The following is a 24059-nucleotide window of genomic DNA, read 5'->3' on the forward strand; positions in this document are numbered from 1 at the left end:
TACGTTAGCGAGATCGTACCGATCGTTGCGGTGTCACGTTTTTTTCCTCACGGCAAAAACAGCTGCGACGTTTCATCCGTTCATCGGTCTTTATATGTGTACGACCGTCGAAAGAAGAATTGGAGAAATACTGAAAAAGTAACACAGAAGTGAAGGAAAAATAATTAAATAGCTTTCATTTAAATTACAACGAGAGACACTACTATTACAGAGAAACTCTTCATTTCTCGTACGCGTAATATGATACAAATTTATTATTATTATTATTATTATTATTATTATTATTATCATCATCATCATTAGCATCATTATAATTATTATTATTATTATTATTATTATTATTATTATTATTATTATTATTATTATTATTATTATTAAACTCTGCGCGGAAATGGAAAAGGAATACTTGTTCTAATACGTGGAACGTACGTAACGCGAGTCGTTAAATAGAAAAGTGATAACGGTATTAAAAAACAAGCTAGCTCGCACGTGTATGCCAATTCCAGAAAGTACGACGGCGGTGACGATTCATCTGCGAGAAATGTTTCGCGAGGTATCGCGAGAGTTCACTTCTCGGAGCGAAAAGTGTTACAACTCCGTGAGGGTATCGACCGACGCCCGTAGTCGGGATCTGCTGGTACCGTCGAACGATCCCTTGCCTGCGGCGGTTCCTACACCATCGAGTCTAGAGATTATTTCCTCCTTGAGGGCAACAAGGACTCGACGATCTTGTCGATTCTGCGGAGGTGCGATTTGTAACGCCTCTTGAACGTCCGAGAGAGCGTATTCGAGTAGACCCGAATCGATTCGCGCCTTCGCTCTCGCGTAGAATGCTTCGTAGGACACCGGTCGAACTTTCAGAGCTTCGTCAGCGAGCTCGATTGCTTCCGCACATTCCTGCGTTACGGCAAAACAAAGTAAATAACATTCGACGGATAGGTTCGATTACCGATTACTCACGTTCATCTTGCGCTTGCATCGACTGAGATTGAGCAAGAAATTCAGTCGAAGTTGCGCAAAGGTCTGCAGTTGCAGCAACACGTGACCTTGCTCCTGCCCCTGGCAATCCTCTTCCGGTGATACGGGGAACTTCCGGAGAGCGTACGCGTACCTGTGGGACGCCTCTTTCAGCCTGTTCTTTCGATAGAGCACGTTCCCATCCTCGAGAAGCTTGTTCAATAGAATCAGGAGAACGTCCGGCTTGCCGGCAGCCATCGCCCAGGTTGCGGGGCCCAATTTTGCGCCCCGCCGCAGGAAACACTGAACCACCGGTATATTTCGGCAGCCGATCGCTCGGTCCAAAGGTCGCATTCCGTGGAGATCGACGTGCTCGACCGCCGCTCCTTTCTCGAGCAACAGTTGCACCAACTTTGGATTACCCTGCGGAGAGTAAGGACGAGAGTAAGAAATCCTGATCTGATTCGGGTCGCCTGTTGCCGGAGCCTGAACCTTTCTACCTGGAACGCGGCCAGATCGAGCGGTGTTCTTCCTGTGTTATCGTTAGTGTTCACGTCGGCCCCGTGATCGATCAGATTTTGTACACCGGCTAATCTTCCCCTGACGCAGGACCAACAGAGAGCCGTCAATCCCTCTTTGTCCCTCGACTCCAACACCGATCCTTTGTCCAGGAACAACTCGATCAGGCTCGTATGCCCCTCCGAGGCGGCCAACATCAACGCCGTGCGTCCAGCTGGATCTCGTTGGTCCAGGAGAGACGCCGCGTCGTCCAAAATAGCGTCGGTGCTACTCGAGAGTGTTCCTACGGACGAGACGACGGCAATTAACGTTCGTTACCACGGGTGGGAGGAGATCGCGCGAGAAGATACTCTTACTGACCCTGCAGAAGTCTCTCGGCAGTTCCCCAGTGTCCTTCCCGCGCCGCCAGCATCAACGGGGACAAGCCTTTCGCGTTCACGGCCATTGGGCTGGCTCCACGGGCGAGTAGCGCCGAAACCGTGGCCGTCGAACCGTTCGCAGCCGCGACGGTCAACGCGGTCTCCCCTATCAGAGTGTCGGGCCGATCCACGGTCACTTCGGCCATGTCCAACAAGTACTCGACGATGGACTCGTGACCTTGCGCCGCCGCGGCAACCACCGCTTGTTGCGCGGCCTCTTCTCTCCCTGTGTCCTGCCGAGACGACCGTTGCTCGGTCTCGTTCGCCGGTACGAGCCAGTCGCAGGCCAGAAGGTAGCCGACCACCGACAATCTCCCGTGTCTCGCCGCGTGAACCAAAGGACATTGCCCCGCCATGTCCGTGTGGCCCAACGACGCTCCGGCAGCCGCCAGCCTGAACCAACCCATTTTTACCAATAGTCAGAAATCGAAGTCTCGAAAGAATCGAGCGTCTTACTTCCTCTTTACCTTCTGACAACGTCGCAGTGGCCACGAGCGGCCGCCAACGAGAGCGCCGTGCATCCTTGGCTGTTGGTTTGCTCAACGTCAGCGCCGAACTCGAGCAGCAACGAGACCATCTCGACCGAACCCTCGTGAGCGTAGATGCAAAGGGCCGGCGCATTGCCCAGGTACTCGGTGATATGATTCGGGGATGCTCCTGCCAGCAAAAGCAACCTCGAGACTTTCACGTTCGGGCTGTAGACGTTTCGCAGCGTGCACAGCGCGGAGGAGACGCATTCCGTCGAGGAGGACAACCAGATGGCCTGTGAGACGCGACACGCGAAACTTGTTGTATTCACGCAAAGGGGACGCCTGCTTACGGCCAGGCTTACCTGAAGATCCCGCGACGGCCAACACGGCGCGACGCCTCTGTAAACGTGCGCCTTCAGTATGTGATGGCCCAGTTCGAGGGCTTTGTCGCCGTCCAACGGTGCCTGAAGACGGGACAGTCTGTACGCGATCGCCGCGTGACCGAGCCTCAGATCGCAAAGGAATTTCGTCGATTCGCCCTCGTCCCTTCGCATCAACCACTCCCTGAACGATGGATGGAAGAACATGTACGTGTTGTCCAAACGTTTCACGAGGAATCCAGAGAGCATCTGATTTACCAGAAATACGTAATACGCTTAACGTCCTAGTCGAGATATATGTATATATATATATATATATTACCTATGATTATTATTAGATAGAGCTCGGACTTGCTGCTTACTTTGAATCTCTGCAGAAAATCCTCCCATGAAACGAAATGGTCCGTGTTTAACGAGTTCACGGAGTAGAAGATCTCTGGTAGAGTGAGAGGGTAGAGAGCGGCCAAACAGCAACCCAACAGAGGTTGAACCTTGTCGAACGATGCCGCGGTGGGGAACCTGAGATTAAAGTGCAGTTGGAAAATCTGCGCGAGGGAAACTGGCAGTACCTGGAAGGAGATCGATTAAAAACCACTCTCTTCGACATATCTCACGCGTACGAGACGCGTCGTATAAATAGTAAAATAGGTAATAATCGCTGACCTTGTAGCTCGCGGATTTAGCCACCAAATGGCCGCTCTCGATAAGATCGAGAGTTAACTTCGCGAAGAGAAAGCTGCCTTTGGCTAACGAGAGGAGATGCGAGGCGAATCTGGTCTGGTTCGCGCCGCAGGAGGATTCACCCTTTCCGTTCACCGACGCTGTCACGTTCGTCTGGATCGCCGAACTCTGAGCCATTCTGTACCCGATATAGTCCGAGAGATCCTTGATCACGTTACTGCCGGTGTTCTCGTGCAGAGCTTTGTCCAACGAAACTCTCGTGTACGGCAGCTGTTTCGCGCATTCCAACAGTTGCGTCCTAACGGTGCAGATGATTTTTAACCAACTGGGGAAATTTGGAGCGTGCCTCGTTAGAAATGACGCTATGGTGTCGCCTCGATCCGGTCTATGGTATTCCGCTTCGCAGACTGCGTCGATTAATATCACCTGTGTGTCGATCGAATATTTTTACGTTTGGGAACGAAACGGACGCACAGCTCCCGTTTCTTACCATGTTGGCGTCGGGCAGTCTATTCGTTTTCTTCAACGTGGAGAGGGGTTCGATGATTCCTCTGGACAGCGCAAGATCGGGATCGACGGTGCACTCCCTCTGCGACAAAGAGCCCTGAATATGAGGCTCGGAAAGCAGGTAGTCCCTATAGGAGACGAGCTGAGGAGCCTGGCAGAGTTGAGCAGCCAACGAATGAATCAGCTCCGGTACCAGGCAGGTACTGTTGTTGTCCGCCTGGCAAAAGTGATACGCAACTACGCGGGATGCCAATTCTCGGACCTGAAACACGCAATATCGCGCGAGTAGATCAAGTTTTACGAACATAGTCGTACGAACGCTCTACTACCTTCTCGTTGGTGCATCGAATGTTGGCACGCAACGCGGGGTTGCAGCCGATTCTTTCTCTTTCATCGATTTCCTCTCCGACCGCGATCTCCGGCCGAAGCGGCTGTTGCTCCCTTCTCCTACCGAAACAACTATGCTCGACCAGTTGCAGAACAAGCGCGGTCTTTCCAGTGCCAGGGGATCCGGATATCAAAACTCCGGGACCGGATCCGTTCACCACCGTCTCGAGCTCCTGCAGCAACCATTGACGTCCGGTGAAGAGGGGATCGACCTCCAGCAGAGGTACTTCGAAGAACAGAGGCTTCAGTGTTAGCTGCGCCGCGTGGTGTTGCAAGAACCGTACTGACGTACGTAGAAGAAAACGGGGAAAAAGAGAATTCGGATAAATAAATCGAGACCGAATCGAATCTAATCTAATCTAATCTAATCTAATCTATACCTACATTTCGTTTCGACGACTCCTTTAACGTTCCCACCTCTGGCCGATCTCCTCGCGCAGGATCGTCTGCTCTTCAATTGGCCCGATTCGTCGTTCTGACCAGGCTGCGAGGCGTTCACGGAATGCCTTCTCGGCGTTAGAGGGCTCGAGCTGCCGTTCGACAAACCCGAAACGGACACGGACATGGACATCGACATAGACGTGGAGGCGGACACCGAGGTGGAGATGGATGCCAAACTTCCGGCGCTGTCGCAATCCCTCGATTTGCTCTTACTACCCTTGGCTTTCGTTTTCAGCTTTACGGGGCATCTCAACGCCGCGGCAGCTTCCGCTTCGCTGGACGTTCCCGTCAACAACGTCGAGACTGGACTGGTGTTCGTAGAGGGCAACGTTTGCGTTTCGAAGCTCGTCAGACTGCTGAACGAGGCTGCCGAACTGTCTTGTCCTTGAACGGGGAGCCTGCTCTGGCAACCAGCTCCGGCGGAACGATTCGAGCGATCCGCCGGATCGGTCGTGTCCACGGTGTTGCTGCTCGTTCGTGCCTGATTCGTGCCCAATAGAAGGCCTAGCCTCATATGAAGGTCCGACTGGGACGACTTTCTCGTCTTCGTCGAGGACAGAGGCTTCACGCAGCCCCCTTCGTCGTCTAAGGTTGGAAAAAGCCTCCGTTTATTCGTATATTACCCGTCGTTCTACGCGTTAAATGAAAACCACACGGAAACGTCTATATTCAAGATGCAGTGCCAGCGCAATCCTTTTAACTCGTACAGCGATAACATCGTTCAAACATCTAGCCACACTTTCTCGAACGCAAGCCTTTTGACCCAGAGAGAGAGAGAGAGAGAGAGAGAGAGAGAGAGAGAGAGAGAGAGAGAGAGGAGAGGAAATAGTTCGTAACATGCTGTACACCGCGTGAGATGGTAATCGACGAAGCGTGCTTTCAAACTTTTGCTAGTGCTCTACAGGAATCGCGAAGGAGACGAGAGGAAAAATGACGTCGTGGTCGTTCGAACGAGAATTTTCATTTTCATTGCCGAACGCATAATTGGTTCTCGTTTTCGAACACGCCACTTGGGTGCACACTCGCTCGCTAAAATATTTTCCCTGCCTGTGAGTTTGGCTCTCGAGTCGATCAGCTGGTTCAGCCCATCGTTCGCCGTCCCTTGACTGTTGCTCCACAACGATTTGATTTTACCCAGCACTACACCCGGCCATCTTGACCTCCCCTCCCAAGATGAGGCCATCCAAGCTATACGCGTGTGCGTTTTCACGATTAATAATTCTGATTAGCTGTGAAAAGCTGCTTTTCGGCATGGCTCTCGCATGGTTATCTTATTTACCTTATTCATTAAGTTCAAGTCAATCGAGTAATTCGTTAGAAATTTTCAAATACAAGTACCTGACAACGCGGAAGGATTCTCGTTCACGGTTGGCTCCGGAGACGACGCTCCACGCCTCGACGATCTTTGAGGAACGAACGAGCTTCGGAGCACTTTTGGATTCAAAAAAAATCTCTTTCTCTGATTCGGCGGGGTGGGACAACCTGAAATTAATTAGAACGCATTTTCCGTTATCTTCCCCTGATTATTCGAACGGAGAATTATTCTTCTTACATACTCTGCGTCATCATACGAAGCTTTTGTCGGCCCTGAACCGACAACGAGCCCGGTAATGCCGGTGGCTTCTTCCTCGGACTCTTGGCTATCTTTACCGACGCACAGACACTTTCGTCCGTTTCTCGTTGCTGAATAAAATAGAATAAACGAGTATAAAAGAAAGCGCAACGAGGTGTAAAAGAAAGCGTAACTCGATGGTTGCTTACGTGCATCACTCGTGATGGAAGATTGGCTCTCGTGGTGACTTTCGTACGGGGTCTGGGGCTGCCGCAGAGAGAGTTCACCGTTGATGACTCATCGATCCAGCCATCCGTGGGCGCGAGGATGGACACGGGCCCTGAAGAGCCCGTGAACCCCTCCCTGAACAGGCAGACCGCCGGGTCGTCCTCGTCGTCGTCGTCGTCGTCTTCGCCGTCTTCGTCCTCCTCGTCGCGCTCGTCGTCGTCATCCTCGTCTTCCTCGTTGTCGTCGTCCTCGTCGTTGTTGTCGTCTTCGTCGTCGTCGACGACATCGTTTATGTTGTTGTTGTTGTTGTTGTTGTTATTGTTATTGTCGTTATCGCCGCCGCCACCGCCGCCGCCGCCGCTGCCGTCGTTGTCGTCGTCGTCGTCGTCATGGTCATCGTGGTCGTCGTCGTCATCGTCGTCGTTGACGTCGTCGTCGTCGTCGTCGTCGTCGAAATTGGCTCGAAGGCAAAGAGGGCAAGCTTCGCTGCGAAACAAGCAGGAATAGCACCGCTCGTGGCCACACGAATCGATCAATCGACGCTTCTTCCCTTTGTCGAAAGGCATCTCGCAGGATGGACAAGTAGAGCCGCCTAGCATCCCCGTGGATTCTACCAGTGCTCGAATCTGAGCCAAATCTGAAAAGGATTCGTTCGTTTAGAAAAAAAGCTCGCTCTGTCCCGAGGTATCTCGGTTAGTAGAGATAGGTCGTCTGCGAGGGAAGCGGAGCGTTCGCCGACCATCGATAATGGATAAACGAGCCGTGGCAGGGAAGGCGCCATATACTTAAAGGATTGTAGAAAGTGAGGTCAAGAGGAGACCTCCTCACGTGCCCTCGCCGCGTGTGTCTACAGATACCGAGCTGGTAAGACGGGTAGACGACGGCCTCGTTCGTCTACGCTTCCGCTCTGGCATTGCATACGATGCAATATATATATATATATGTATAGAGAGAGAGAGAGAGAGAAAGAGAGAGAGAGAGAGACATAGATATAAATAGGAAAAGAAAGGGAGAAGAAGGAGGAGAAGGGAATAAACAAAGCCGATAATTCGGATCGCGCGGCCCTTTATCCCGGTAAGTCCGAGACGTTGCACGTAAAGGCAGGTGTGTGCAACTCGGTGCAACTCGGGCTGGGTTACCGTAAGCTGGGTCAACGCACCCGAACCCGCGCAGAGGGACTCTGTTTCCACGGTAAACTCGTACACGTACACGCAACGATGTCGTTTTCTCGAAAGGCATCACTGACTCACGCGTTTCCGCCGCGTATATATCCAGTTTCCATCTTGTTCGCATCGGCAGCTCACGCGAGATTTATAGACGTAGCGAGCGAACCGAGAGAAAGAGAAGAAGAAGAAGAAGAAGGAGAAGAAGAAGTTCCAACCTGTAGCGAAGTCGAAGGTCGAGGAAACACGTCTACGTATAAACACCGTAGTACACCTTTTCCTCTCTTTTCTTCCTCCACGCATGTCTTCTTATATTATACGTACAGTCAATAACAGAGATTTTCACGATCATAGATTAAACGAAGAATCACTACTCGGATTCATCGGCAACTATCGTTAAGACGATTTTCCGGCGATAGTCACGATTCAGGCACGTTTCACTCGCTGACATTTTGTATTGTAATTTAACGGTCTTCTACGGTGCACGATGCACGTATTTCTTCTCCTTCTTCTCAAACGTTTTATTCCAAGCCTCTCTAGTCTCTCTAGCCTCGTCTCTCTCGTTCGATTTAACAAGGTGAGAACGAGGTTCGAGAAGAGCAAACGAGAGAACTCGATACGCCGCGAACCGTGTAAATCCGACATCCATTATTCCCACGTTTCCTAGACCGTAACCGTTCTAAACATCAAAAGGTTCGATCGATCGAGTGGGAGTTGATCGCTTCGACCGTTTCTTTTCAACTTTCGTCGATTGTTTCAACGAAAATGCCAATCTTCCAATTCACAGTTCTTCTCGAAAATAGAGAACCAATTGGTCCCTTTCTGCCAACGACGAGACGGCGATAAAATACGACGTAGTCGGAGGACAGCAGGGCGAGAACGATCGCGATTAAAGCCCGTTCACGAGCCGAGTCCGCACCGGAGGCCACCTGTCCTGGCCTACCCGTCGCCGTCGCCATCGCCATCGCCATCGCCATCGCCGTTTCCGTTCTCCGTTCTCCATCTCTCCTCTCTCTCTCTCTCTCTCTCTCTCTCTCTCTCTTTCAAACGGATACGCCGCGCCGCGTCCTCGTAAATCGGTACCGCGTTGCCGACTGGCTGACCCGAATCGACGAGATCCCGTCCGAGGAGGAAACACCGTTCTTCGTTTACGCCGCTTTCGTTCTCGTTCCGATGTTCAGCGAATGGAGATCGACGATCATCCGGTGACCGTTTTCGTTTCCACGAGTCACGCGTAATAATCGTTGTTCGGTACCCTGAAGAGCGAGAGAAAGTTACCGAACCTCTCGAGTCTCGCCTACCGTCTCGCCGCCCGTTGTATTCGAATCTCCGCGCTAAAACAGACCGTGCGAGGGAATAAAATGGATTCTTACTTGAAGCATAGTTTTTACCTGTTCGTTTCCATGAGATAACGCCCGCGTCTGGGCCACGCGATAACGACCGATAGATAAGCGAGACAGATTAAATCGTAGACGAACGAGCCCAGAAGCTCGACGCACGGGTTATCCGCCGTTTATCGTCGCGTTTCCGACCGTTTCCAGGATCAACATCCCCCTCTAACACAATTGTTCGGATCAATCGGTTCTGTTACGTTATACGCATCGTTTATCGGTAAGAATTTCTATTTATCCACGTCTGCCCTACCTATTCCTCTTTTCTTCGTCCGCCAACAATTCTTTCCGCGGAGAACAGAGTCGTTCCGCCGAGATGAGAAGCTCCAATTTCCCTGACGTAGAGAATAGTGATAGTGGTAGCGCGGTCGGTATCAGAGCCTCCGATAAGAGTGTAAGTACAGGCTCCTATCAGCGGACGGAATTAACCGCAGAGAAGAGCTAAGAAAAGACTTTGCGCAGCGGAACTTGTTTCTCCTCGATCTCACCGCCTGGATATGTACTTGGTTGCTAAATATCGGTCGTTCGCATCCTCCGCGAAATGCAATTCGAAACATTCACTTTCCGGTGTCTGGTGAAAATAACTATTTTCATAGTCGCGTTCAGTCGTCGCGGATTTCGATCGTACGTACACGCGAGTACTTGAGCGTGGCAGACAGCCGTCTGGGAAAGATCTCTGAATGTGAAAGTGACTTGAAAATCAACTCGATGACGTATGTACGAAGCTGGTAATGACTGAGCTGGGGAGGACGGTTCGGTATCGAGCAAACGTCGAGCAAACCCCAACTCGGCCAACCTCACTCGACGACTCACGCGCACCTATTATATTTCCCTTTATTCGCATTTAAAAAGAAAAAAAAAAAATTACAAACATAGAAGATAACCTGTCGGCTAACAGACAACCTCCCCCGTGTTTTCACAGCCTTTCCTTGACCTGTCGTTCGAGCCTAGCCGTATACCATCGCCGGTATATTTGCGCGCATATGCATGCGTAGTACGTTACACATGTAGGGGGCCCGTGTCTGGCCAGTGACGCGAGTAAGAATAGAGGCGGAGGGTCTGCGAGCGGACAACACACCAGTCCTACCAGTCCCGTCCCGTCCCGTCCCGTCCCGTCCCGACCCGACCCGTCTCGCCTCGTCTGGGACATCCATTCTCAGAAACCAGCCAAGTTTAATAGCCGATCTGCCCGAGTAGGAAGTCCTGCTCGCTTCTGCTCGCGTCTCCCGTGCCGGTGGTGAATCCTCCTCCATCCGTACCTTTATTCGGCAACTAATTTCTTTCGTTGACCGTTCACTTACCGCCTCAAGGAAACCTCAACTCTTATCGTCCGCGACTTATCGAGATTCGTTTAAAGATAACAGTGGCGACCTATAATAACGGACGGCGAGTATCGTGGTATCGTGGCAGAAATCGCGTGGGACCTGATCGTTGCTCGGAAAACGAACCTCGAAACCCCGGTTTGTGTGCCGGTTACGTAATTCCCTCTGGATCACGTCTAACGTGCCCGCTCGTGAAGCGCGTCAACTCGACTAAACTTTGCGAGAAAGCCTTACGAAACTCCACCTTCCGCTGATCACCTTCGTTCATTCAGAAACGCCGCACGGCCAATTAAACAACGAACCTCGACGTGCTCGATCGATGAAAGAAAATACGATAGCAGCGAGTACATCGAGTAGGAAGTAACGGAAACTGGAAAACCTACCATTTCATTTCTGTTTTTTACGCTAATTAGACACTTTTTGAACGCCTGCGGACAGTCCGAGTAATTCATATTCCTCGATGACATCGGAAAGAATGCGGAGCAAGAGAAGAACGAACACGACGAGAGAAAGAGGCATTCGACAACGCTCGTTGTTTTACACACGGAGAAGGGATTTTTTTCATAGGCCCGATAGAGGATTCTTTTCGAATCGCGTGTGCTCGATGATTCATCTACCGAGTGTCGCATCGATTGGAACTGGATGCGAATTGTCATGCGTCTCGCATTCGCGGTACGCGTTCAGAGATAACCAACTGGAACGGATCGAAAATAGCTGGAAAATATGTATTATAATGGCAGGCTATCCGCGGGAAGAAGCAACCCGTCGATCAGCGCATGTTAGTTGCGCCATTTGATTCGGTGCAACAGGTGGCTGCTGCTGGCCGAGCCGATGGCGCTGCCTCTTTTTCGAAACGATAAGTTTGTTTTTTGGGGTCGACCGAAAACGGAACAGTTTTCCTCGCAAACGACTAAGCACAATAACTCTCTATTATCTATTATCGATTCTCTCCGTTTCGAAGCTACGAATGTCGAACGAAGCGACAATAATCGAACGAAGAACACGGGAGTGATTTAAAGAAATTTGCGCGTGCTATCTAAGCGCCATTCGAATCGGGTCTGGCTGCATTCCTTCTCAATTAAAATTACCGCGCGCGCGACAACGACCTTTTCGCATCGGCGAGGTCCACCACGAGGTCTTTACGATAATAATAGATCGCGCGATGCCGACCAGGCCCGATGGTTTTTGTCAAATCGTCTTTCTTCTCGGATAATAATACCAATGTCGTACAATCCGACAAAACTGGATCGCGCGTGGATCGTATCCGTGATCGACTCTCCGTGAAAGGCAACGCCGAGCGCCCGCGGCGAAGACGAAGACGAAGACGAAGACGAAGAACGTAAACTCACCGAGCACGGAGAGGCTGAGTCCCGAGCCTGGCCTCGGTGATCTGTGCCTGTCTGGGGGCGCCATGGCGTTCTTTCGTTCTCTGCCGGTCTACGAGGCGCCTTAATCCACCGAGGTACTCATTTCTCTGATCGTATAATCACGAACACGATCCTTAAAGATCCTCTCACCAACACTGAATCGGCTCGACGTCCGACGCGAATAAAAAAACACACACGCGAACGATCATTTTATCTTAAAGAGCGATAAATGAATATAACAGTGGAACTAACAAACAAACTAACTAACTAGGGGGACACTCGTAATGGTATACGCTCGAGAGGAACGCTGTCCGAGCACTGACTGGCAGACACGAGCACTCCACCTCGAGCACCGGTCGACTCGCGCGATGTCCGATTGGCTGATTGGCCGACCGGTCGACTGGCTTGACTGGATAAACGCTGGTTCTACCCAACGACTCCTCCGTCCGTCCCGATCCTCACGGTCGTTCTTCCGTCGAGCTTCTCCGATGTCTGTTCGTTGCAGCGCATGCGCCTCCCCTTCGTTCTATTCGCTTTACTCTGCTTCTCGAGCAACCTTCTCGACTCCGGACCAACTTCCACTTCGGGGGGATGATACATCAATTCGGTAAAAAATTCAATAATAAATTTGATAACCTATGCCTTGTCAGATACTTGTTAGACCCTTCGGGTTCGAGCCGATCTCCGAATCGCCGCGCCGCGCCGAGCCGTGACACCGAGAACAGGTTATACACCGGTTGTATTATTAAGCGGCGCACCGCGGCGCACCGCGGCGCACCGCGTCGGGGCCCATGGCTCCCGTCTAACAGCCCGCGCATGTAACAGGTTCCAGTCGCGCGCAATCATTGCAGAATTCATCTCTAAACGAGTGAGACAATTCCAATTTCTAGCCGAAGGTGAGCAAAAGAGAGCTGAACGTGTACCGACGTCTACTCGAAGGCAACAGTCCGAGAATCCGGTGCAAGTCGCGGTCCTTATACGGGTCTCGCGGCACAAACTTCCCGCTCTTCCTCCAGAGCAAAAAGAATCCTCCAGAGGTAGCAGGTTGCACCGCGTCCCGGCGTGGTTTACCTACTACTACTACTACTACTATTACTACTACTACTACTACTACTACCACTACTTCTACTATTACTACTCGTGGTAAAAAAAAAACGTAGACGCGAAAAAGACCCGTCCAATTACCGATGCTCGTTGCACGTTTCAGCGTGGGCTCTTCGGTTTCGTTGCACCGCCGTTACAGCAAGCTCGATCCCGGTCCGCCCACCCGCATCCGCCACGCTGGCCTACGAACGAAAGGTGCGATACACACTTTCGTACACGCTCTTTAGCGTCGCGTTTTTCCATTAGAACCAACACATAGTAATATATCACGGAATAGAACGGTAGCAAAAGGTTTGACCTACCATACCGTGATGCTCGAACGGCGTGCCAAACGGCCGATCAGAGGAAATTATTCGCGTTACTTCGAGCTCTACCGACGCATTACGCGCAATTGGCTGCGTGGACGATACGTTAAACGTTAAATCGTTCGTCCACGATAGGAGACGATATACGACAAGATTGCTCACCCACGTACGTACGAATTTCCTGCGACGATCATGCCCGGATCGTATTCTGAAATCACCGCTATTCAACGAACCGCTGTTAACAGATATTTGTTCGTCGCTCACGACTCGAACAGGATCACCGAGCAACCAACATTTCTCCCAGCCTGCATCCTGTTGCGTCAACCTGTTTATCTGTAAACGTGAAAGTCGAATGCGACACCGCGTTTCGAGAACGGATGAATCCCCGAGCGATCAGCTGCAACCGATTCATTTTGGAAAGACCGCTGCCATAAACAAGTACACGCATACGATTGTCACGTACGAGTACGGAGCGTAATTTCGCACGTCCGTATATCGCGTACGTGTGCCATGGGCCAGTAGCACTGGCTGCTCGAAACTACCAGGTCCAGGAGGGATGGGAACGAGGAAGGAAACGAGACACCGGTTTTCCAACCGGTGTTGCATTCATCAGGCTGAATGAACGAACGAGCGTGTACACGCGAACACGAATTAAGCTTGTCCCCGAACGTATGTAGGTACGTATGCGGTCGATCGCCGTAAACATCGATCCACGAATTAAGAAGGGTACATTTCTCATTTACATACCGAGTCAACTTCCACCATTATAAATTCTCGATCGGAGACAGATCGACGCCCGTACGTACACGCGTTACAGGCTCGTTTACGGTGCAAAGTCCTGAAAACTAACAAGAGGACGTGGCAGAAACGTGCGTTCGCCCACGCTCGCTCCTACACGTCGCGCCGCACCGCACCGTCACTCCTTCCACGCCACGCCTCGCAACACCGCTTAGCGCGGTTCATTCAGTCGTTCGAATCCTTCTTTCATTCAAGAGCCCTGGATACGCTTCGATCGCGGCGCATAGGCACCGGACGGACAACAAGCATCGTAGACAGACGCGCGTACGCGACCCCTCGACAGGTTGTTCCAACTCTCTAGTTGGAACTCCGTGGTATCTCGTCCGGGAGAAAAGTGTAACGCTCGCTTGGCTCCAATCGATTATGTATCGACTGACTTTCACGAAATTTTCGTTACGTTCGTGCCGCGACCCAATTAACTAACCAAGAGCACTCGATCGATTCGCGTTTGCCCGTTAAGCTTTCCAGAGATTTAGGCGATACTTGGCTTCGCCGGAGAAGAGAAGGCTGAACGGGAAGGCTCGTCGAGATAAAAAGGTGTATCGCGTTTATCCCGAGGAAAGAAGAGGTAAAACGGCTCGTTACCATCTCTCCGGTCGTTGGGCGCGCGCACGCACGCCACAAGCCGCTCCTAGGCGTTCTCTCCCGGGGCCGTACCTCGATTCTACGTGCTCGAGATCCTCGATCCTACTCGAGGGCGCTGAAAGCCACGGTCCACCGCGGTATTTATGCGAGCACGGTACGTACGTGGCATGCGCCCGCTACGTGTCCAGCATGAAACCAGAAAGATCGTGCGATCGGCAAGATACAGTCTCCTGCGTCGCGCGTCCTCGGTCTAGATGCCATTGCGTTTTCGGGTCCACCATCTGGGGCTCGTTCATTCGGTAACCCGTTTACCTGTGTCCCACGAGAACCCGCGAGAACCCGCGAGAAGGAAAACTTGCGGAAAATATCTATTGCGCGGACACCGAGCCACGCCTCCTTTTATCCTGCCCCTCCATCGCAATCGCAAACTTCGAATTCGGAACCCGTGTAGGTGTGCTCTGACTCACGCGACACCTATCTAACCGAATAGAGGCCAAAAATCGATCATTTTTTCTTAACCCCCTTTCCTTCCGTCTCGATACCACCTCGAATGAAAATCGAGAACGACGCTGCTTACCATTTGCCGACACAAATGTTACTCTCCATTTACTTGGTACTCGATATTAAATTGGATTTTTATCAAGTAAAATGTCAAACTATCCCTAGGCATAGCCTTCTGTTTACAGACTCACCATTGTTGTAAACTTCCGCGTTGACTAACGTCTCCTCGTCGTCGGTATCTGGTCCGAGGGACACGGGAGTATATACGATCGAGTCTCGTGCTCTCATCGTGTACAATTTTAAATAAATGATTCTTCGACTCGGTTGTTCATTGGTAATACGAACTGTAACAGAATGTTCAAATATTTTCAATGGAAAGGAAATGAAAAGAAAAGAAAAGAAAAGAAAAAAAAAGAAAAGGCGCAAACAGATTTTACGCGTAGTATTTAAAGCTTCCCAATACCGACTCTATGCACAACTATGCCCCGACAACACAACTTTGTCAGGATGTATATTTCAATAGTTTTATTGCAATTTATTTGATATTTCCCGCTTTAGAGGTAAGAGAGGGAAAGAGAAAGATATATAAGAAAGCTGTAACAAAAAGTGAGATAGATGATGCTGACCTCACTCTAGAGTCCCTGGCGCCATCCCCGTGAAAAGTGCTCAAACCGGTCGCACATAATTATCGACAGCGAAGTAAACTACTCACGGACTACTAGCGCCATCTCTGCGAAGAGTAGTGAAACTAATCCCCGACCAGTTTCAGCGCTCCTTCAACAGATGGCGCTAGTAGCCCTTGAGTAGTTTACTTCGCTATCGACAATTATGTGCGACCGGTTTGGGCACTTTTCACGGAGATGACGCCAGGGGTTCTTCAGTAAGGTCGGTATAATCTGTCCCACTCTTTCTTATAGCTTTCCTCTAAAGCGGGAAATATAGAATGAATTACAATAAAACTACTAAAACATACAATAAATTAGGATAAAATTGAAATTGAAATATACATCCTGGCAACACCACCTCGTCATAGTAAGAGCACTGTGATGTCACTTGCGCCACGTGACATCACTCCATGAACGACAAAATTGATGAATGAACGGCATTGGCACTGCGTGCTGTTCTGGTGCATTTAAACGTGTAATCCTGGTGATACCCCCCCTGTGGCATTACCGTATGTTGTGTTGTCTGGGTATGTTGCTGTGACTCAGAATGCCAGATATAGTGTTTGTTGGGACTTCTTTCCTGAGGCTTGCGCATTCTGTCTACCGATTAAATTCAACGAAAACCAGTAAATTCCTGTAACTTGTGTAACTTCCACCAGACAACTCTGTTCTTTTTGCTTCACCTGATTCCGACCAACATATTTGACCATCGTATAGCACATTTCCATAAAGCATACAGTTACATAGTCGTGCATAATCTGTTCTATGGAAAGTATAAATGAAATAATAATAATAATAATAATAATAATAATAATAATAATAATAATAATAATAATAAATAATTAGCTATTTATACGTTAGAGAATGTTTCAGATCAGTCATGTGCATCTGCGATAATAATTTTTACGTAAATCGTAAGAAAAGTCTCGTTTATTCGAAAATGACTACTATAATATTATTCGTTCGGTGTTATTTGGATTCGCGTCGCGTTGCAGATTTCACGTTTTAAATTATTAAACTTATCGAAAGAGGCGTTTCGTTTTTCCCCTAGCAACCACTTTGGCCACGCGTACAGCTACGAGCCGCCTTCGTCTTCGGGATACGGGATACGGGATACGAGATCTATTTCGGGTAGGACAACCGTCATTCTTCCGAGATGCGATCACCGTAAGAACGAACATCGTCGTTAGTTTAACAATTTACCGGCTGTAGGTACACGATCTTACGCGTTTCGCCTGGCGAAAAAACCAAATATTCATTATCCACGTAGATTGGTCGAGGCAAACGATATAGGTTTAAAAAAATATATACATTTTTACTAACAGACGTAACTCTCTGTTCTCATGTTCGGCAAAATTTAAAAGGAAGACCGTCGCTTTTGATTGTCCTTGTTGGAAAAACAACTGAACCGACGTACGTGCGTACGCGTATTTCCTTTCGGTGGCTAATTTAAGCACATCATTTCTATCCGTCTTTGTACGGTAGAAGAGCGGATGCACGTGTACGTAGATATATACATGAAATACAGAACCGATGGTTGTAACCACGCCTTTAGATTCGCGGGGGGTCTGGATGCGCGGTGTGCACATATAGATGGATATACATGGAACAAAGAGAAGAAAGAAGGGACGTTCCAAGAATTGATATTTTTAAACGGTTGCCTTTAGGAATGCGCGAGGAATACGTCGGTAAAGTTTCTAGACGAATTTTCTCCGCAGCAATTGTTTCGCATTATTTTCCATCCACGGGTATAGTACGACTGTTTTCAGAGTTTATTTGAGAAAATTGGAGAATTGGCTGGTATAGTCAGGGGGAACGAAATAATTCGCGTGATCGCACGCAACTGTGTTGTAATTGATGTGTAACCGGCCACGCTAACAACAGGATGCACGTTTGCTTCCGTTTTATTCTGTAGCTCCTGTCAACGAGTTCTCACGAGAACCGTATAATTTTGTTCCTCTATCCTTCGATTCGATGGAACGATATGTATAGTAGAGGTGCATAATAAATTGAACACGTTTCCTGGGTTGCACCGTACTTAGTTGCGTCCGAGCCATCTATCCTGCTCCTTGATGGCTGAAACGCCATTTACTAGTTATCTGCCCTTTACGGGCACGTGCCTTCTCCAGGCTCTTCTGTCAGGGGTTTAGCCCTGTTACCACGTGGTTTACGCGCGTGCTGGCTCCAGAAGGTGACGGGATGGGAACATACGTAAATTGCTACCGACATTACTTCCTGGTTATATTTAGGCTCTTTCGTGTTTGAAGATTGAATTTCTTACGGGGACCATGAATCGATGGGGTGTTTTTCAACGTCGACGAGGCGCCTTCCGATAGGCACCCCGGCATGCTTTCGAGTAAGTATAGACCAAGGGTTCAGGTGTTTCCTATTTTCAGCGGTACCTCTCTCTCTCTCTCTCTCTCTCTCTCTCTCTCCATCTCTATTCCATTAAAACAATCTCGTGGAAACAAACGTTCAATTTTGATTAATTTTATATCAACGTATCGATTAGACTTGCCGCGAGACTTGTAACAATTGACCGGAGCAAAGTTTTCTAGATCGATTTTTCCGAATTTTTCTTGAACACGTGGCTATAAGAATCGGGGATATCGCCGTGGCACGGGTCACGATCTCCGGCTGCTTGCAAGAGGGTGCCTACCGGGGTAACCGTTGGTTGCCGACAAAAATAGCATTTCGATTTCGCCCTACCTACATCGACAGCGCGCGTGAACTAGGGAGAGAAGGGTGACGAGGGAATTTAGACGTGACTGCCGCCCTTCGGCACGCAAATGGGATGTGCTTGTTCCCCGCGTTCAACCGAGGGATCATCGCGCCGTGCCGTACGGAGGAAACTCTATTTCCGGTCTCTCTGCATCCCAGGATCTCGAGGCTCGCTCTCCACCCTTTCACGGTTACTGGACGACTCGTTTCAGCTGATCGAGAAGCAGATTCGTTCCGCGAATACCGAGTCGTGCTTTGAATGAAAACAAAACTCTTGCATCGTTTCTATGTGTCCATACATACTGTCTGATAAGCGATGGAGAGCTAACAATAAAAAGAAAGAGAAACAAACCCCTAATAACAGATTTCTCGCGATCTCTATCGTAGGTATTCAAAGAATCGCGATCGATTGGTGGAATTGGCATCTCGGAAAAGGGACTTTTAAATCGATTCAAACCGCTTTCATGCACCTGAAATTCGCCGATAAAGAGAGAGAGAGAGAGAGAGAGAGAGAGAGAGAAAGAGAGCGGCACTCTGTAAGTAGCTATCGGACAAAAGCTTACCGGTGTGTTTCAGCCTCGAAATAGCAGCGTCGGGACGTCGACTCGCGGCTACCTCGCGTTCCACCGAGCAACGACACTTTTTCTTTTCTTAGTTCTCTCTTTCCGTTCAATTCTCTCCCGCGTCAGTTTGAAAAGAAGCGAAAATTTCTAAACGAACAGATAAACCCACTCGAAGGTTAATTCGAATACCGTTTTGCCCCCGAGCCTCCATTCGGAGGAACACCGAACCATTCGACGTGTTTTCAACGACTGCGTTACGTTCCCCTCTGTCGTTCTTCCCAAACTGCATATACCCACGGCAAAGCTCTCTCGTTTGTCCAGAAGCTTTTTTCTTCCTCGCCGCTTTCCCCACCCGGGGAGACTCCATCTCCCCTTTCCCCTGTTCCTTTGGCCCTCGGTCTAGCTATTCCTAATTTTACCAAATGTACACTCGGTCGAGTCATCCGTCGAGTCTTTCCTTCGTTTCCAACAACTTTCCTCCAATGTTTACCAAACTTTAACAATAATTCAATAGATTAAACCATTTATAAAATCTCCGTTCTCTTTCTCGTTTTCCCAACAAATCAGAATCGTATGGTGATAGAAAATTATTGTACCGCTTGGGGACGTTCAAGGATGGAACAATTATTTATTCATTTGAATGTCGCTGAATCGATGATTCAAGTCAACCGTTCGAGTCAATCTCCAGGAAACTTTACATTTCAACATTTTGAAAATATATTACAGAAGATGTTGATTAACAAATGTGCATGTCAACAAAGTTCTGCTTGTTCTTGTATACTGGTCCCCAGGATCCGTACTTGTCATTTTTATTTGCCGACTGCTGTTGAGACAGTTGCCGATGCTCCGACGATGCGTGTCCATTCTTATCTTTTCTGTGTGCACCATGAATTAAAATAACTTTGTTAGACAAAAAAAAAAGACAAAAAAAAGGAAAAGAAAAAGAAACGGAAAGAGAGAGAGAGAGAGAGAGAGAGGATAAACGTAAGTACTTGATGCTCCCGTATGGTTCCTTGATCGTAATATCGTTGATGTTTGCGTGCACCATTGCAATTTTCTATACCACTCTCCTCCGCCTGTATTCGGAAATTTGTCGAATATAACGCCACGAATCTCTAACCTCTGATGCTATCAGTGAGTGTAGTTAATGTCAATGTCAATATAGGATCACCGGCCGTTTTCCTATAATCGAAAGTTGGATTTATTTAAAAGTTAGATTTCGATGAATGTTCCTTCCGTTTCTTCTTCGTGTACTCACTCTACGGAACGTGATGCAAATGGACCAATACTAGCAATTCTAAACGATTTCCAGCGTTACCGCGTCGACTCCCCTTACGAGTACGAAGGTTTTTAGCAAGTCTGCGTAAAGAAAGAAATAGGTGACGAGCGTAGAAAGGTTTGCGTAATCGGTGCTATTCGACGATTCTCGAAGAAGGATCGAAATCCGAGTAGTAGGAAACCTGTTTTCAGTCTACTTACCTAACGCTGGGTAAAAATGTCGGGGAGTTGCCTTGACAATCCAAGACTTTGCACCTCATCGACACATAGGTCTAGTTGATTGTCGCGAAACACTGTAACACTCGAGTTACCAACAAACTAATTTCAACCGTGAAATTGCAGTTCCTCTTTGATAACGGAATTTGAAAACGGAACGAGTCGGCGCTGAATCTTCGAGGGAACTAAACAGGTGTTCCCCGGCAACTCCGCGAGCTTTTACATAGGTCTCCGCGCGTCCCCTTCTTTGCGGATCAAGCCCCGGTACCGAGTGGGGGTCAACTCGATCGAGAACGACTGTATTTTTCGCGAATAAACTTATTAATAATGCGCGTTGATTAACGAACAAGTCTGGTCGCTATCCATACAGGAAAGGCTAGTTGAACACGTGTTTTTTTTTTCAACCAGAGGTAATACCGGACGGATACGTAAAACAATTCCATCGGCGCAGTTTCGCGACAATGTCAACGTCAACGTCAACACCGATATACGAACGATATAAATTATACATTCAGGAAAGATAAAAACAAAAAATAGCGCGTGTAACTTGCATCTAAATGCAAACCAGTATCTGATGCAACATCGATCGATCCTATCGTCAGAAGGTTCCTTCCTTCGAAGCAACTAAAATTCTTTATCGATCAATATCAATTAATTTTAATTGCTTCTTAATTTCATTTAATTCCCATTATTCAAACGTTCCAGTTAACTAAAAAACATTAAATATCGAGTTCTATTTAATCATTAAAAAAGTGGTCTTTACAATTAAATGATATATACAGCTTCTGTTGCTCACAGCATTGCGTGTTCAGTCTTTCTAGGTGAGAGCAGTGCGTTTTACTACGTAGCTTCTATCGTCCCACTTTGATTCCCTGGATTAAGATTGATCAAACGGTTCGAATTCTCCGCTAGTTCGGTAATACCGACCCTACCGCGTTGCCTGATGAACTTTGCTACAGCATCCAGTTCCTCCCGAGAGATGTAAATGAATTTACCCCTATCGTCGATTACTCCCGTTAAATTCCCATTAGCTCTCAATTCTTGTATCCTTTCGACTACGCTCGCGGTTTTTAAGCCAAAGTACGCGGCCAAATCCTCCAGAACTACCACCTTGTTTCGTTTGATGTACTCGACAAATTCCATCAACAAATTTTCCTCCCCTTCCTTCTCTTCTTCGTCGTAGCCCTCTTCTTCTATACTAAACGTTTCTTTCATTTTCACGTATTCCTCGTATTCTTTCCTCTCTCTCTCTTCCCTGGCTTTTCTCTCCGCCTCCTCTAGTCTCGATTCTTCCTCTCGTTCCTTTTCGTATCGTTTCTCCCTTTCTTCCTGCAAAATTTGCTCCCTTTTCTTCCGTTCTTCTCTTTCCCTTTCGGCTGCTTCCCTTTGAACTTTTTTCTCCGCTTTGGCTACCAGTTTAGCCCTCTTCTTTGCACCGATCTTCCAATCGGCTACCGTCGGCTTTTCGTCCGCTTCGTCGTTTGCTTCGTTCCCAGATCCATCCTCCTCCTCCTCCTCCAGCTCCTCCTCCTCGCGGGTTTGTCGATTCGCGGTACTCTGCATACGACGTCTCGCGTTCCTTTGTCCCGCGGCTCGTCTCACCGGTGGCACATTCCTTTCTTTTCCCCTTGATGCTACAAAACACATATTTCAAACGACATTAAAACATGCCACTTTACGGTTAGGTTTCGTTTAAAGGTTAGGAATCTTCAAATTGGTTATGGTTCAAAGGTACGTCCGATACGAATGATATTACAGTTCTATATATGTAAACATCCTACCAGATTTTTGTCCTACGAATACTGTAAAAACGAGGATCAGCAGAATAATTAAAAGAGCGAAACACGTTAACAACGTCACGTCCATTTCTCTTCCTTCTTCGATTATCGATAATGCTCGGTGGCTCAGTAGCGCCGCGTACGTGAACCTAGCCGTCCGATTGTTTTCGAAGGTGACGTGTGCCGCCGTACATATTTTCATTCGGAATTGTTCACTCGTTATTTTAAACAGTACCCGACGAGGTTAATTATGATAAAGTACGGAGGTAGATTTTTCGTGCTTCTCTGTCTACTCGAATATGGGACGGGACTTTATTTTCACATCGGCGAGACCGAACGAAAATGTTTCATCGAAGATATTCCAGATGAGACAACTGTTTTAGGTACTACTGCTGCTACTACTACTACTACTACTACTACTACTACTACTTGGCTTACTAACTAAACAACTCGATCTTGCTCTTTATTTTTCTTCTTTCTAGTCAATTACAAAGTCGAATTATACGATCCAAGAACCGGCGGTTTCGCACCGAGCAGCCCTGGAATGGGCATGCACGTCGAAGTTCGTGATCCAGATGATAAAACGATCTTGTCCAGAGTATACAGTTCGGAGGGAAGGATTTCTTTCACATCTCATACACCGGGCGAACACGTTATTTGCCTGTACTCCAACAGTAGTTCTTGGTTCAGTGGCACGCAACTGGTACGATAAAACTATACGCGTATACGTATTTATTTATTTGTTATTTATTCGTTGCTCGTTCGATTCCATGATTCTATAGCGGGTGCATTTGGACATACAAGTCGGCGAACACGCCATCGATTATACCAATACAGCGCAGAGGGAGAAGTTTACCGAGCTACAGTTAAGGATACGTCAGCTTCTCGATCAGGTCGAACAAATAACAAAGGAACAAAACTACCAGAGGGTAATCGATAGTTTCATTATTTCTTATTAACGGTCCGTTAAGAAAGAATCCATCCATATACCGTTTCTTCGCTCGTTCCAGTATCGAGAGGAACGTTTCAGACAAACGTCAGAAAGTACCCATCGCCGTGTTTTCTGGTGGTCTCTCGCACAATCGGCGGTTTTATTGCTAATGGGTGCATGGCAAATGAGACACTTGAAGAGTTTCTTCGAAGCAAAGAAATTGGTGTAATTTCTTAACTAACAATAATATTTACGATTTACTCGAAATGAAACCTGAAAGGAAACACGCAGGTATACAAGGCGAGTGATCAAATTTTCAAGCATTTCTATTGAATCCGTGTACAATTAATTTAAGCAGGTCGACACAAATTCAATCGACCTCGATCAACCTTTAAGTAGAACTAAGACAATATATAAAATGGATTTTCACATAGAAATAAAATATTAATTTTCAAAAAACCTCGATTTCTTTTATTTTTCCTCACGTTCAAATATGATTTCACGTTATCCTATATAGCATTTCCCGTTTATAGAGCTAAAACTGCCGTTCACGGTCAACTGAACGACCGACGGACTGGTTGCGAACTAGTGAAACTCATCGAGATTGAAGAGATGGCGCTACTAATTCGTCCAAGTAGCGTGTAACAAAAATAAATAATCGGTTCGACTTTGTCTTTCGTACGCAAGTGAAATGTGAAAAGCAACAGAATAGTGTAACAACATTTTAAATAGTTACAAATAGCGGAAAAAAGATACCGGAGAAACGATGTTTCTGTCGATGTTGCGGCCAACACTGTCAACGCACGCTGGACTATTGCGACTAGCTTTAA

The 24059-nt window shown here is 48.1% G+C and overlaps 3 protein-coding genes and 2 long non-coding RNA genes across 7 annotated transcripts; 1 reads left to right on the plus strand and 4 right to left on the minus strand.

Moving 5' to 3' along the window:
- Nucleotides 1-588: 588 nt before the first annotated feature.
- Nucleotides 589-11911, minus strand: Rols (zinc-RING finger and ankyrin repeat domain-containing protein rolling pebbles). 3 transcript variants are annotated; one of them, XM_076902244.1, is made up of 17 exons: nucleotides 11767-11911; nucleotides 6978-7178; nucleotides 6523-6686; nucleotides 6318-6444; nucleotides 6100-6243; nucleotides 5809-5949; nucleotides 4705-5346; nucleotides 4263-4603; nucleotides 3917-4195; nucleotides 3409-3852; nucleotides 3108-3314; nucleotides 2728-2994; nucleotides 2363-2658; nucleotides 1837-2288; nucleotides 1458-1759; nucleotides 961-1380; nucleotides 589-897 (listed from the first exon to the last, which is right to left on the minus strand). In XM_076902244.1, exons 1-17 carry the CDS (start codon nucleotides 11828-11830, stop codon nucleotides 589-591), a joined length of 4800 nt encoding a protein of 1599 aa, XP_076758359.1. In that variant the 5' UTR covers nucleotides 11831-11911. The 3 variants fall into 3 exon arrangements, with proteins under 3 accessions (XP_076758359.1, XP_076758357.1, XP_076758358.1); XM_076902242.1 differs by lacking the exons at nucleotides 5809-5949; nucleotides 6978-7178; nucleotides 11767-11911 and having other exon boundaries at nucleotides 6523-6634; XM_076902243.1 differs by lacking the exons at nucleotides 6523-6686; nucleotides 6978-7178; nucleotides 11767-11911 and having other exon boundaries at nucleotides 6314-6447.
- Nucleotides 11912-19719: 7808 nt separating this feature from the next.
- On the minus strand, nucleotides 19720-20178 carry LOC143427992 (uncharacterized). Its single transcript, XR_013102380.1, has 2 exons — nucleotides 20019-20178; nucleotides 19720-19901 (listed from the first exon to the last, which is right to left on the minus strand). It is a non-coding gene; the product is annotated as an uncharacterized LOC143427992 (long non-coding RNA).
- A 105-nt stretch (nucleotides 20179-20283) lies between these two features.
- On the minus strand, nucleotides 20284-20868 carry LOC143427993 (uncharacterized). Its single transcript, XR_013102381.1, has 2 exons — nucleotides 20506-20868; nucleotides 20284-20385 (listed from the first exon to the last, which is right to left on the minus strand). It is a non-coding gene; the product is annotated as an uncharacterized LOC143427993 (long non-coding RNA).
- A 453-nt stretch (nucleotides 20869-21321) lies between these two features.
- On the minus strand, nucleotides 21322-22386 carry Ddrgk1 (DDRGK domain containing 1). The gene is made up of 2 exons (XM_076903208.1): nucleotides 22302-22386; nucleotides 21322-22154 (listed from the first exon to the last, which is right to left on the minus strand). The coding sequence occupies exons 1-2, from the start codon at nucleotides 22384-22386 to the stop codon at nucleotides 21361-21363; spliced, it is 879 nt and encodes a 292-aa protein (XP_076759323.1). The 3' UTR covers nucleotides 21322-21360.
- Nucleotides 22387-22510: 124 nt separating this feature from the next.
- On the plus strand, nucleotides 22511-23497 carry Eca (transmembrane p24 trafficking protein eclair). Its single transcript, XM_076902303.1, has 4 exons — nucleotides 22511-22681; nucleotides 22781-23001; nucleotides 23081-23227; nucleotides 23309-23497. Exons 1-4 carry the CDS (start codon nucleotides 22549-22551, stop codon nucleotides 23456-23458), a joined length of 651 nt encoding a protein of 216 aa, XP_076758418.1. The 5' UTR covers nucleotides 22511-22548; the 3' UTR covers nucleotides 23459-23497.
- The last annotated feature ends 562 nt before the right edge of the window (nucleotides 23498-24059 follow it).

This window comes from Xylocopa sonorina, chromosome 10 (genome assembly GCF_050948175.1).
Source record: "Xylocopa sonorina isolate GNS202 chromosome 10, iyXylSono1_principal, whole genome shotgun sequence".
NCBI lineage: Eukaryota > Metazoa > Arthropoda > Insecta > Hymenoptera > Apidae > Xylocopa > Xylocopa sonorina.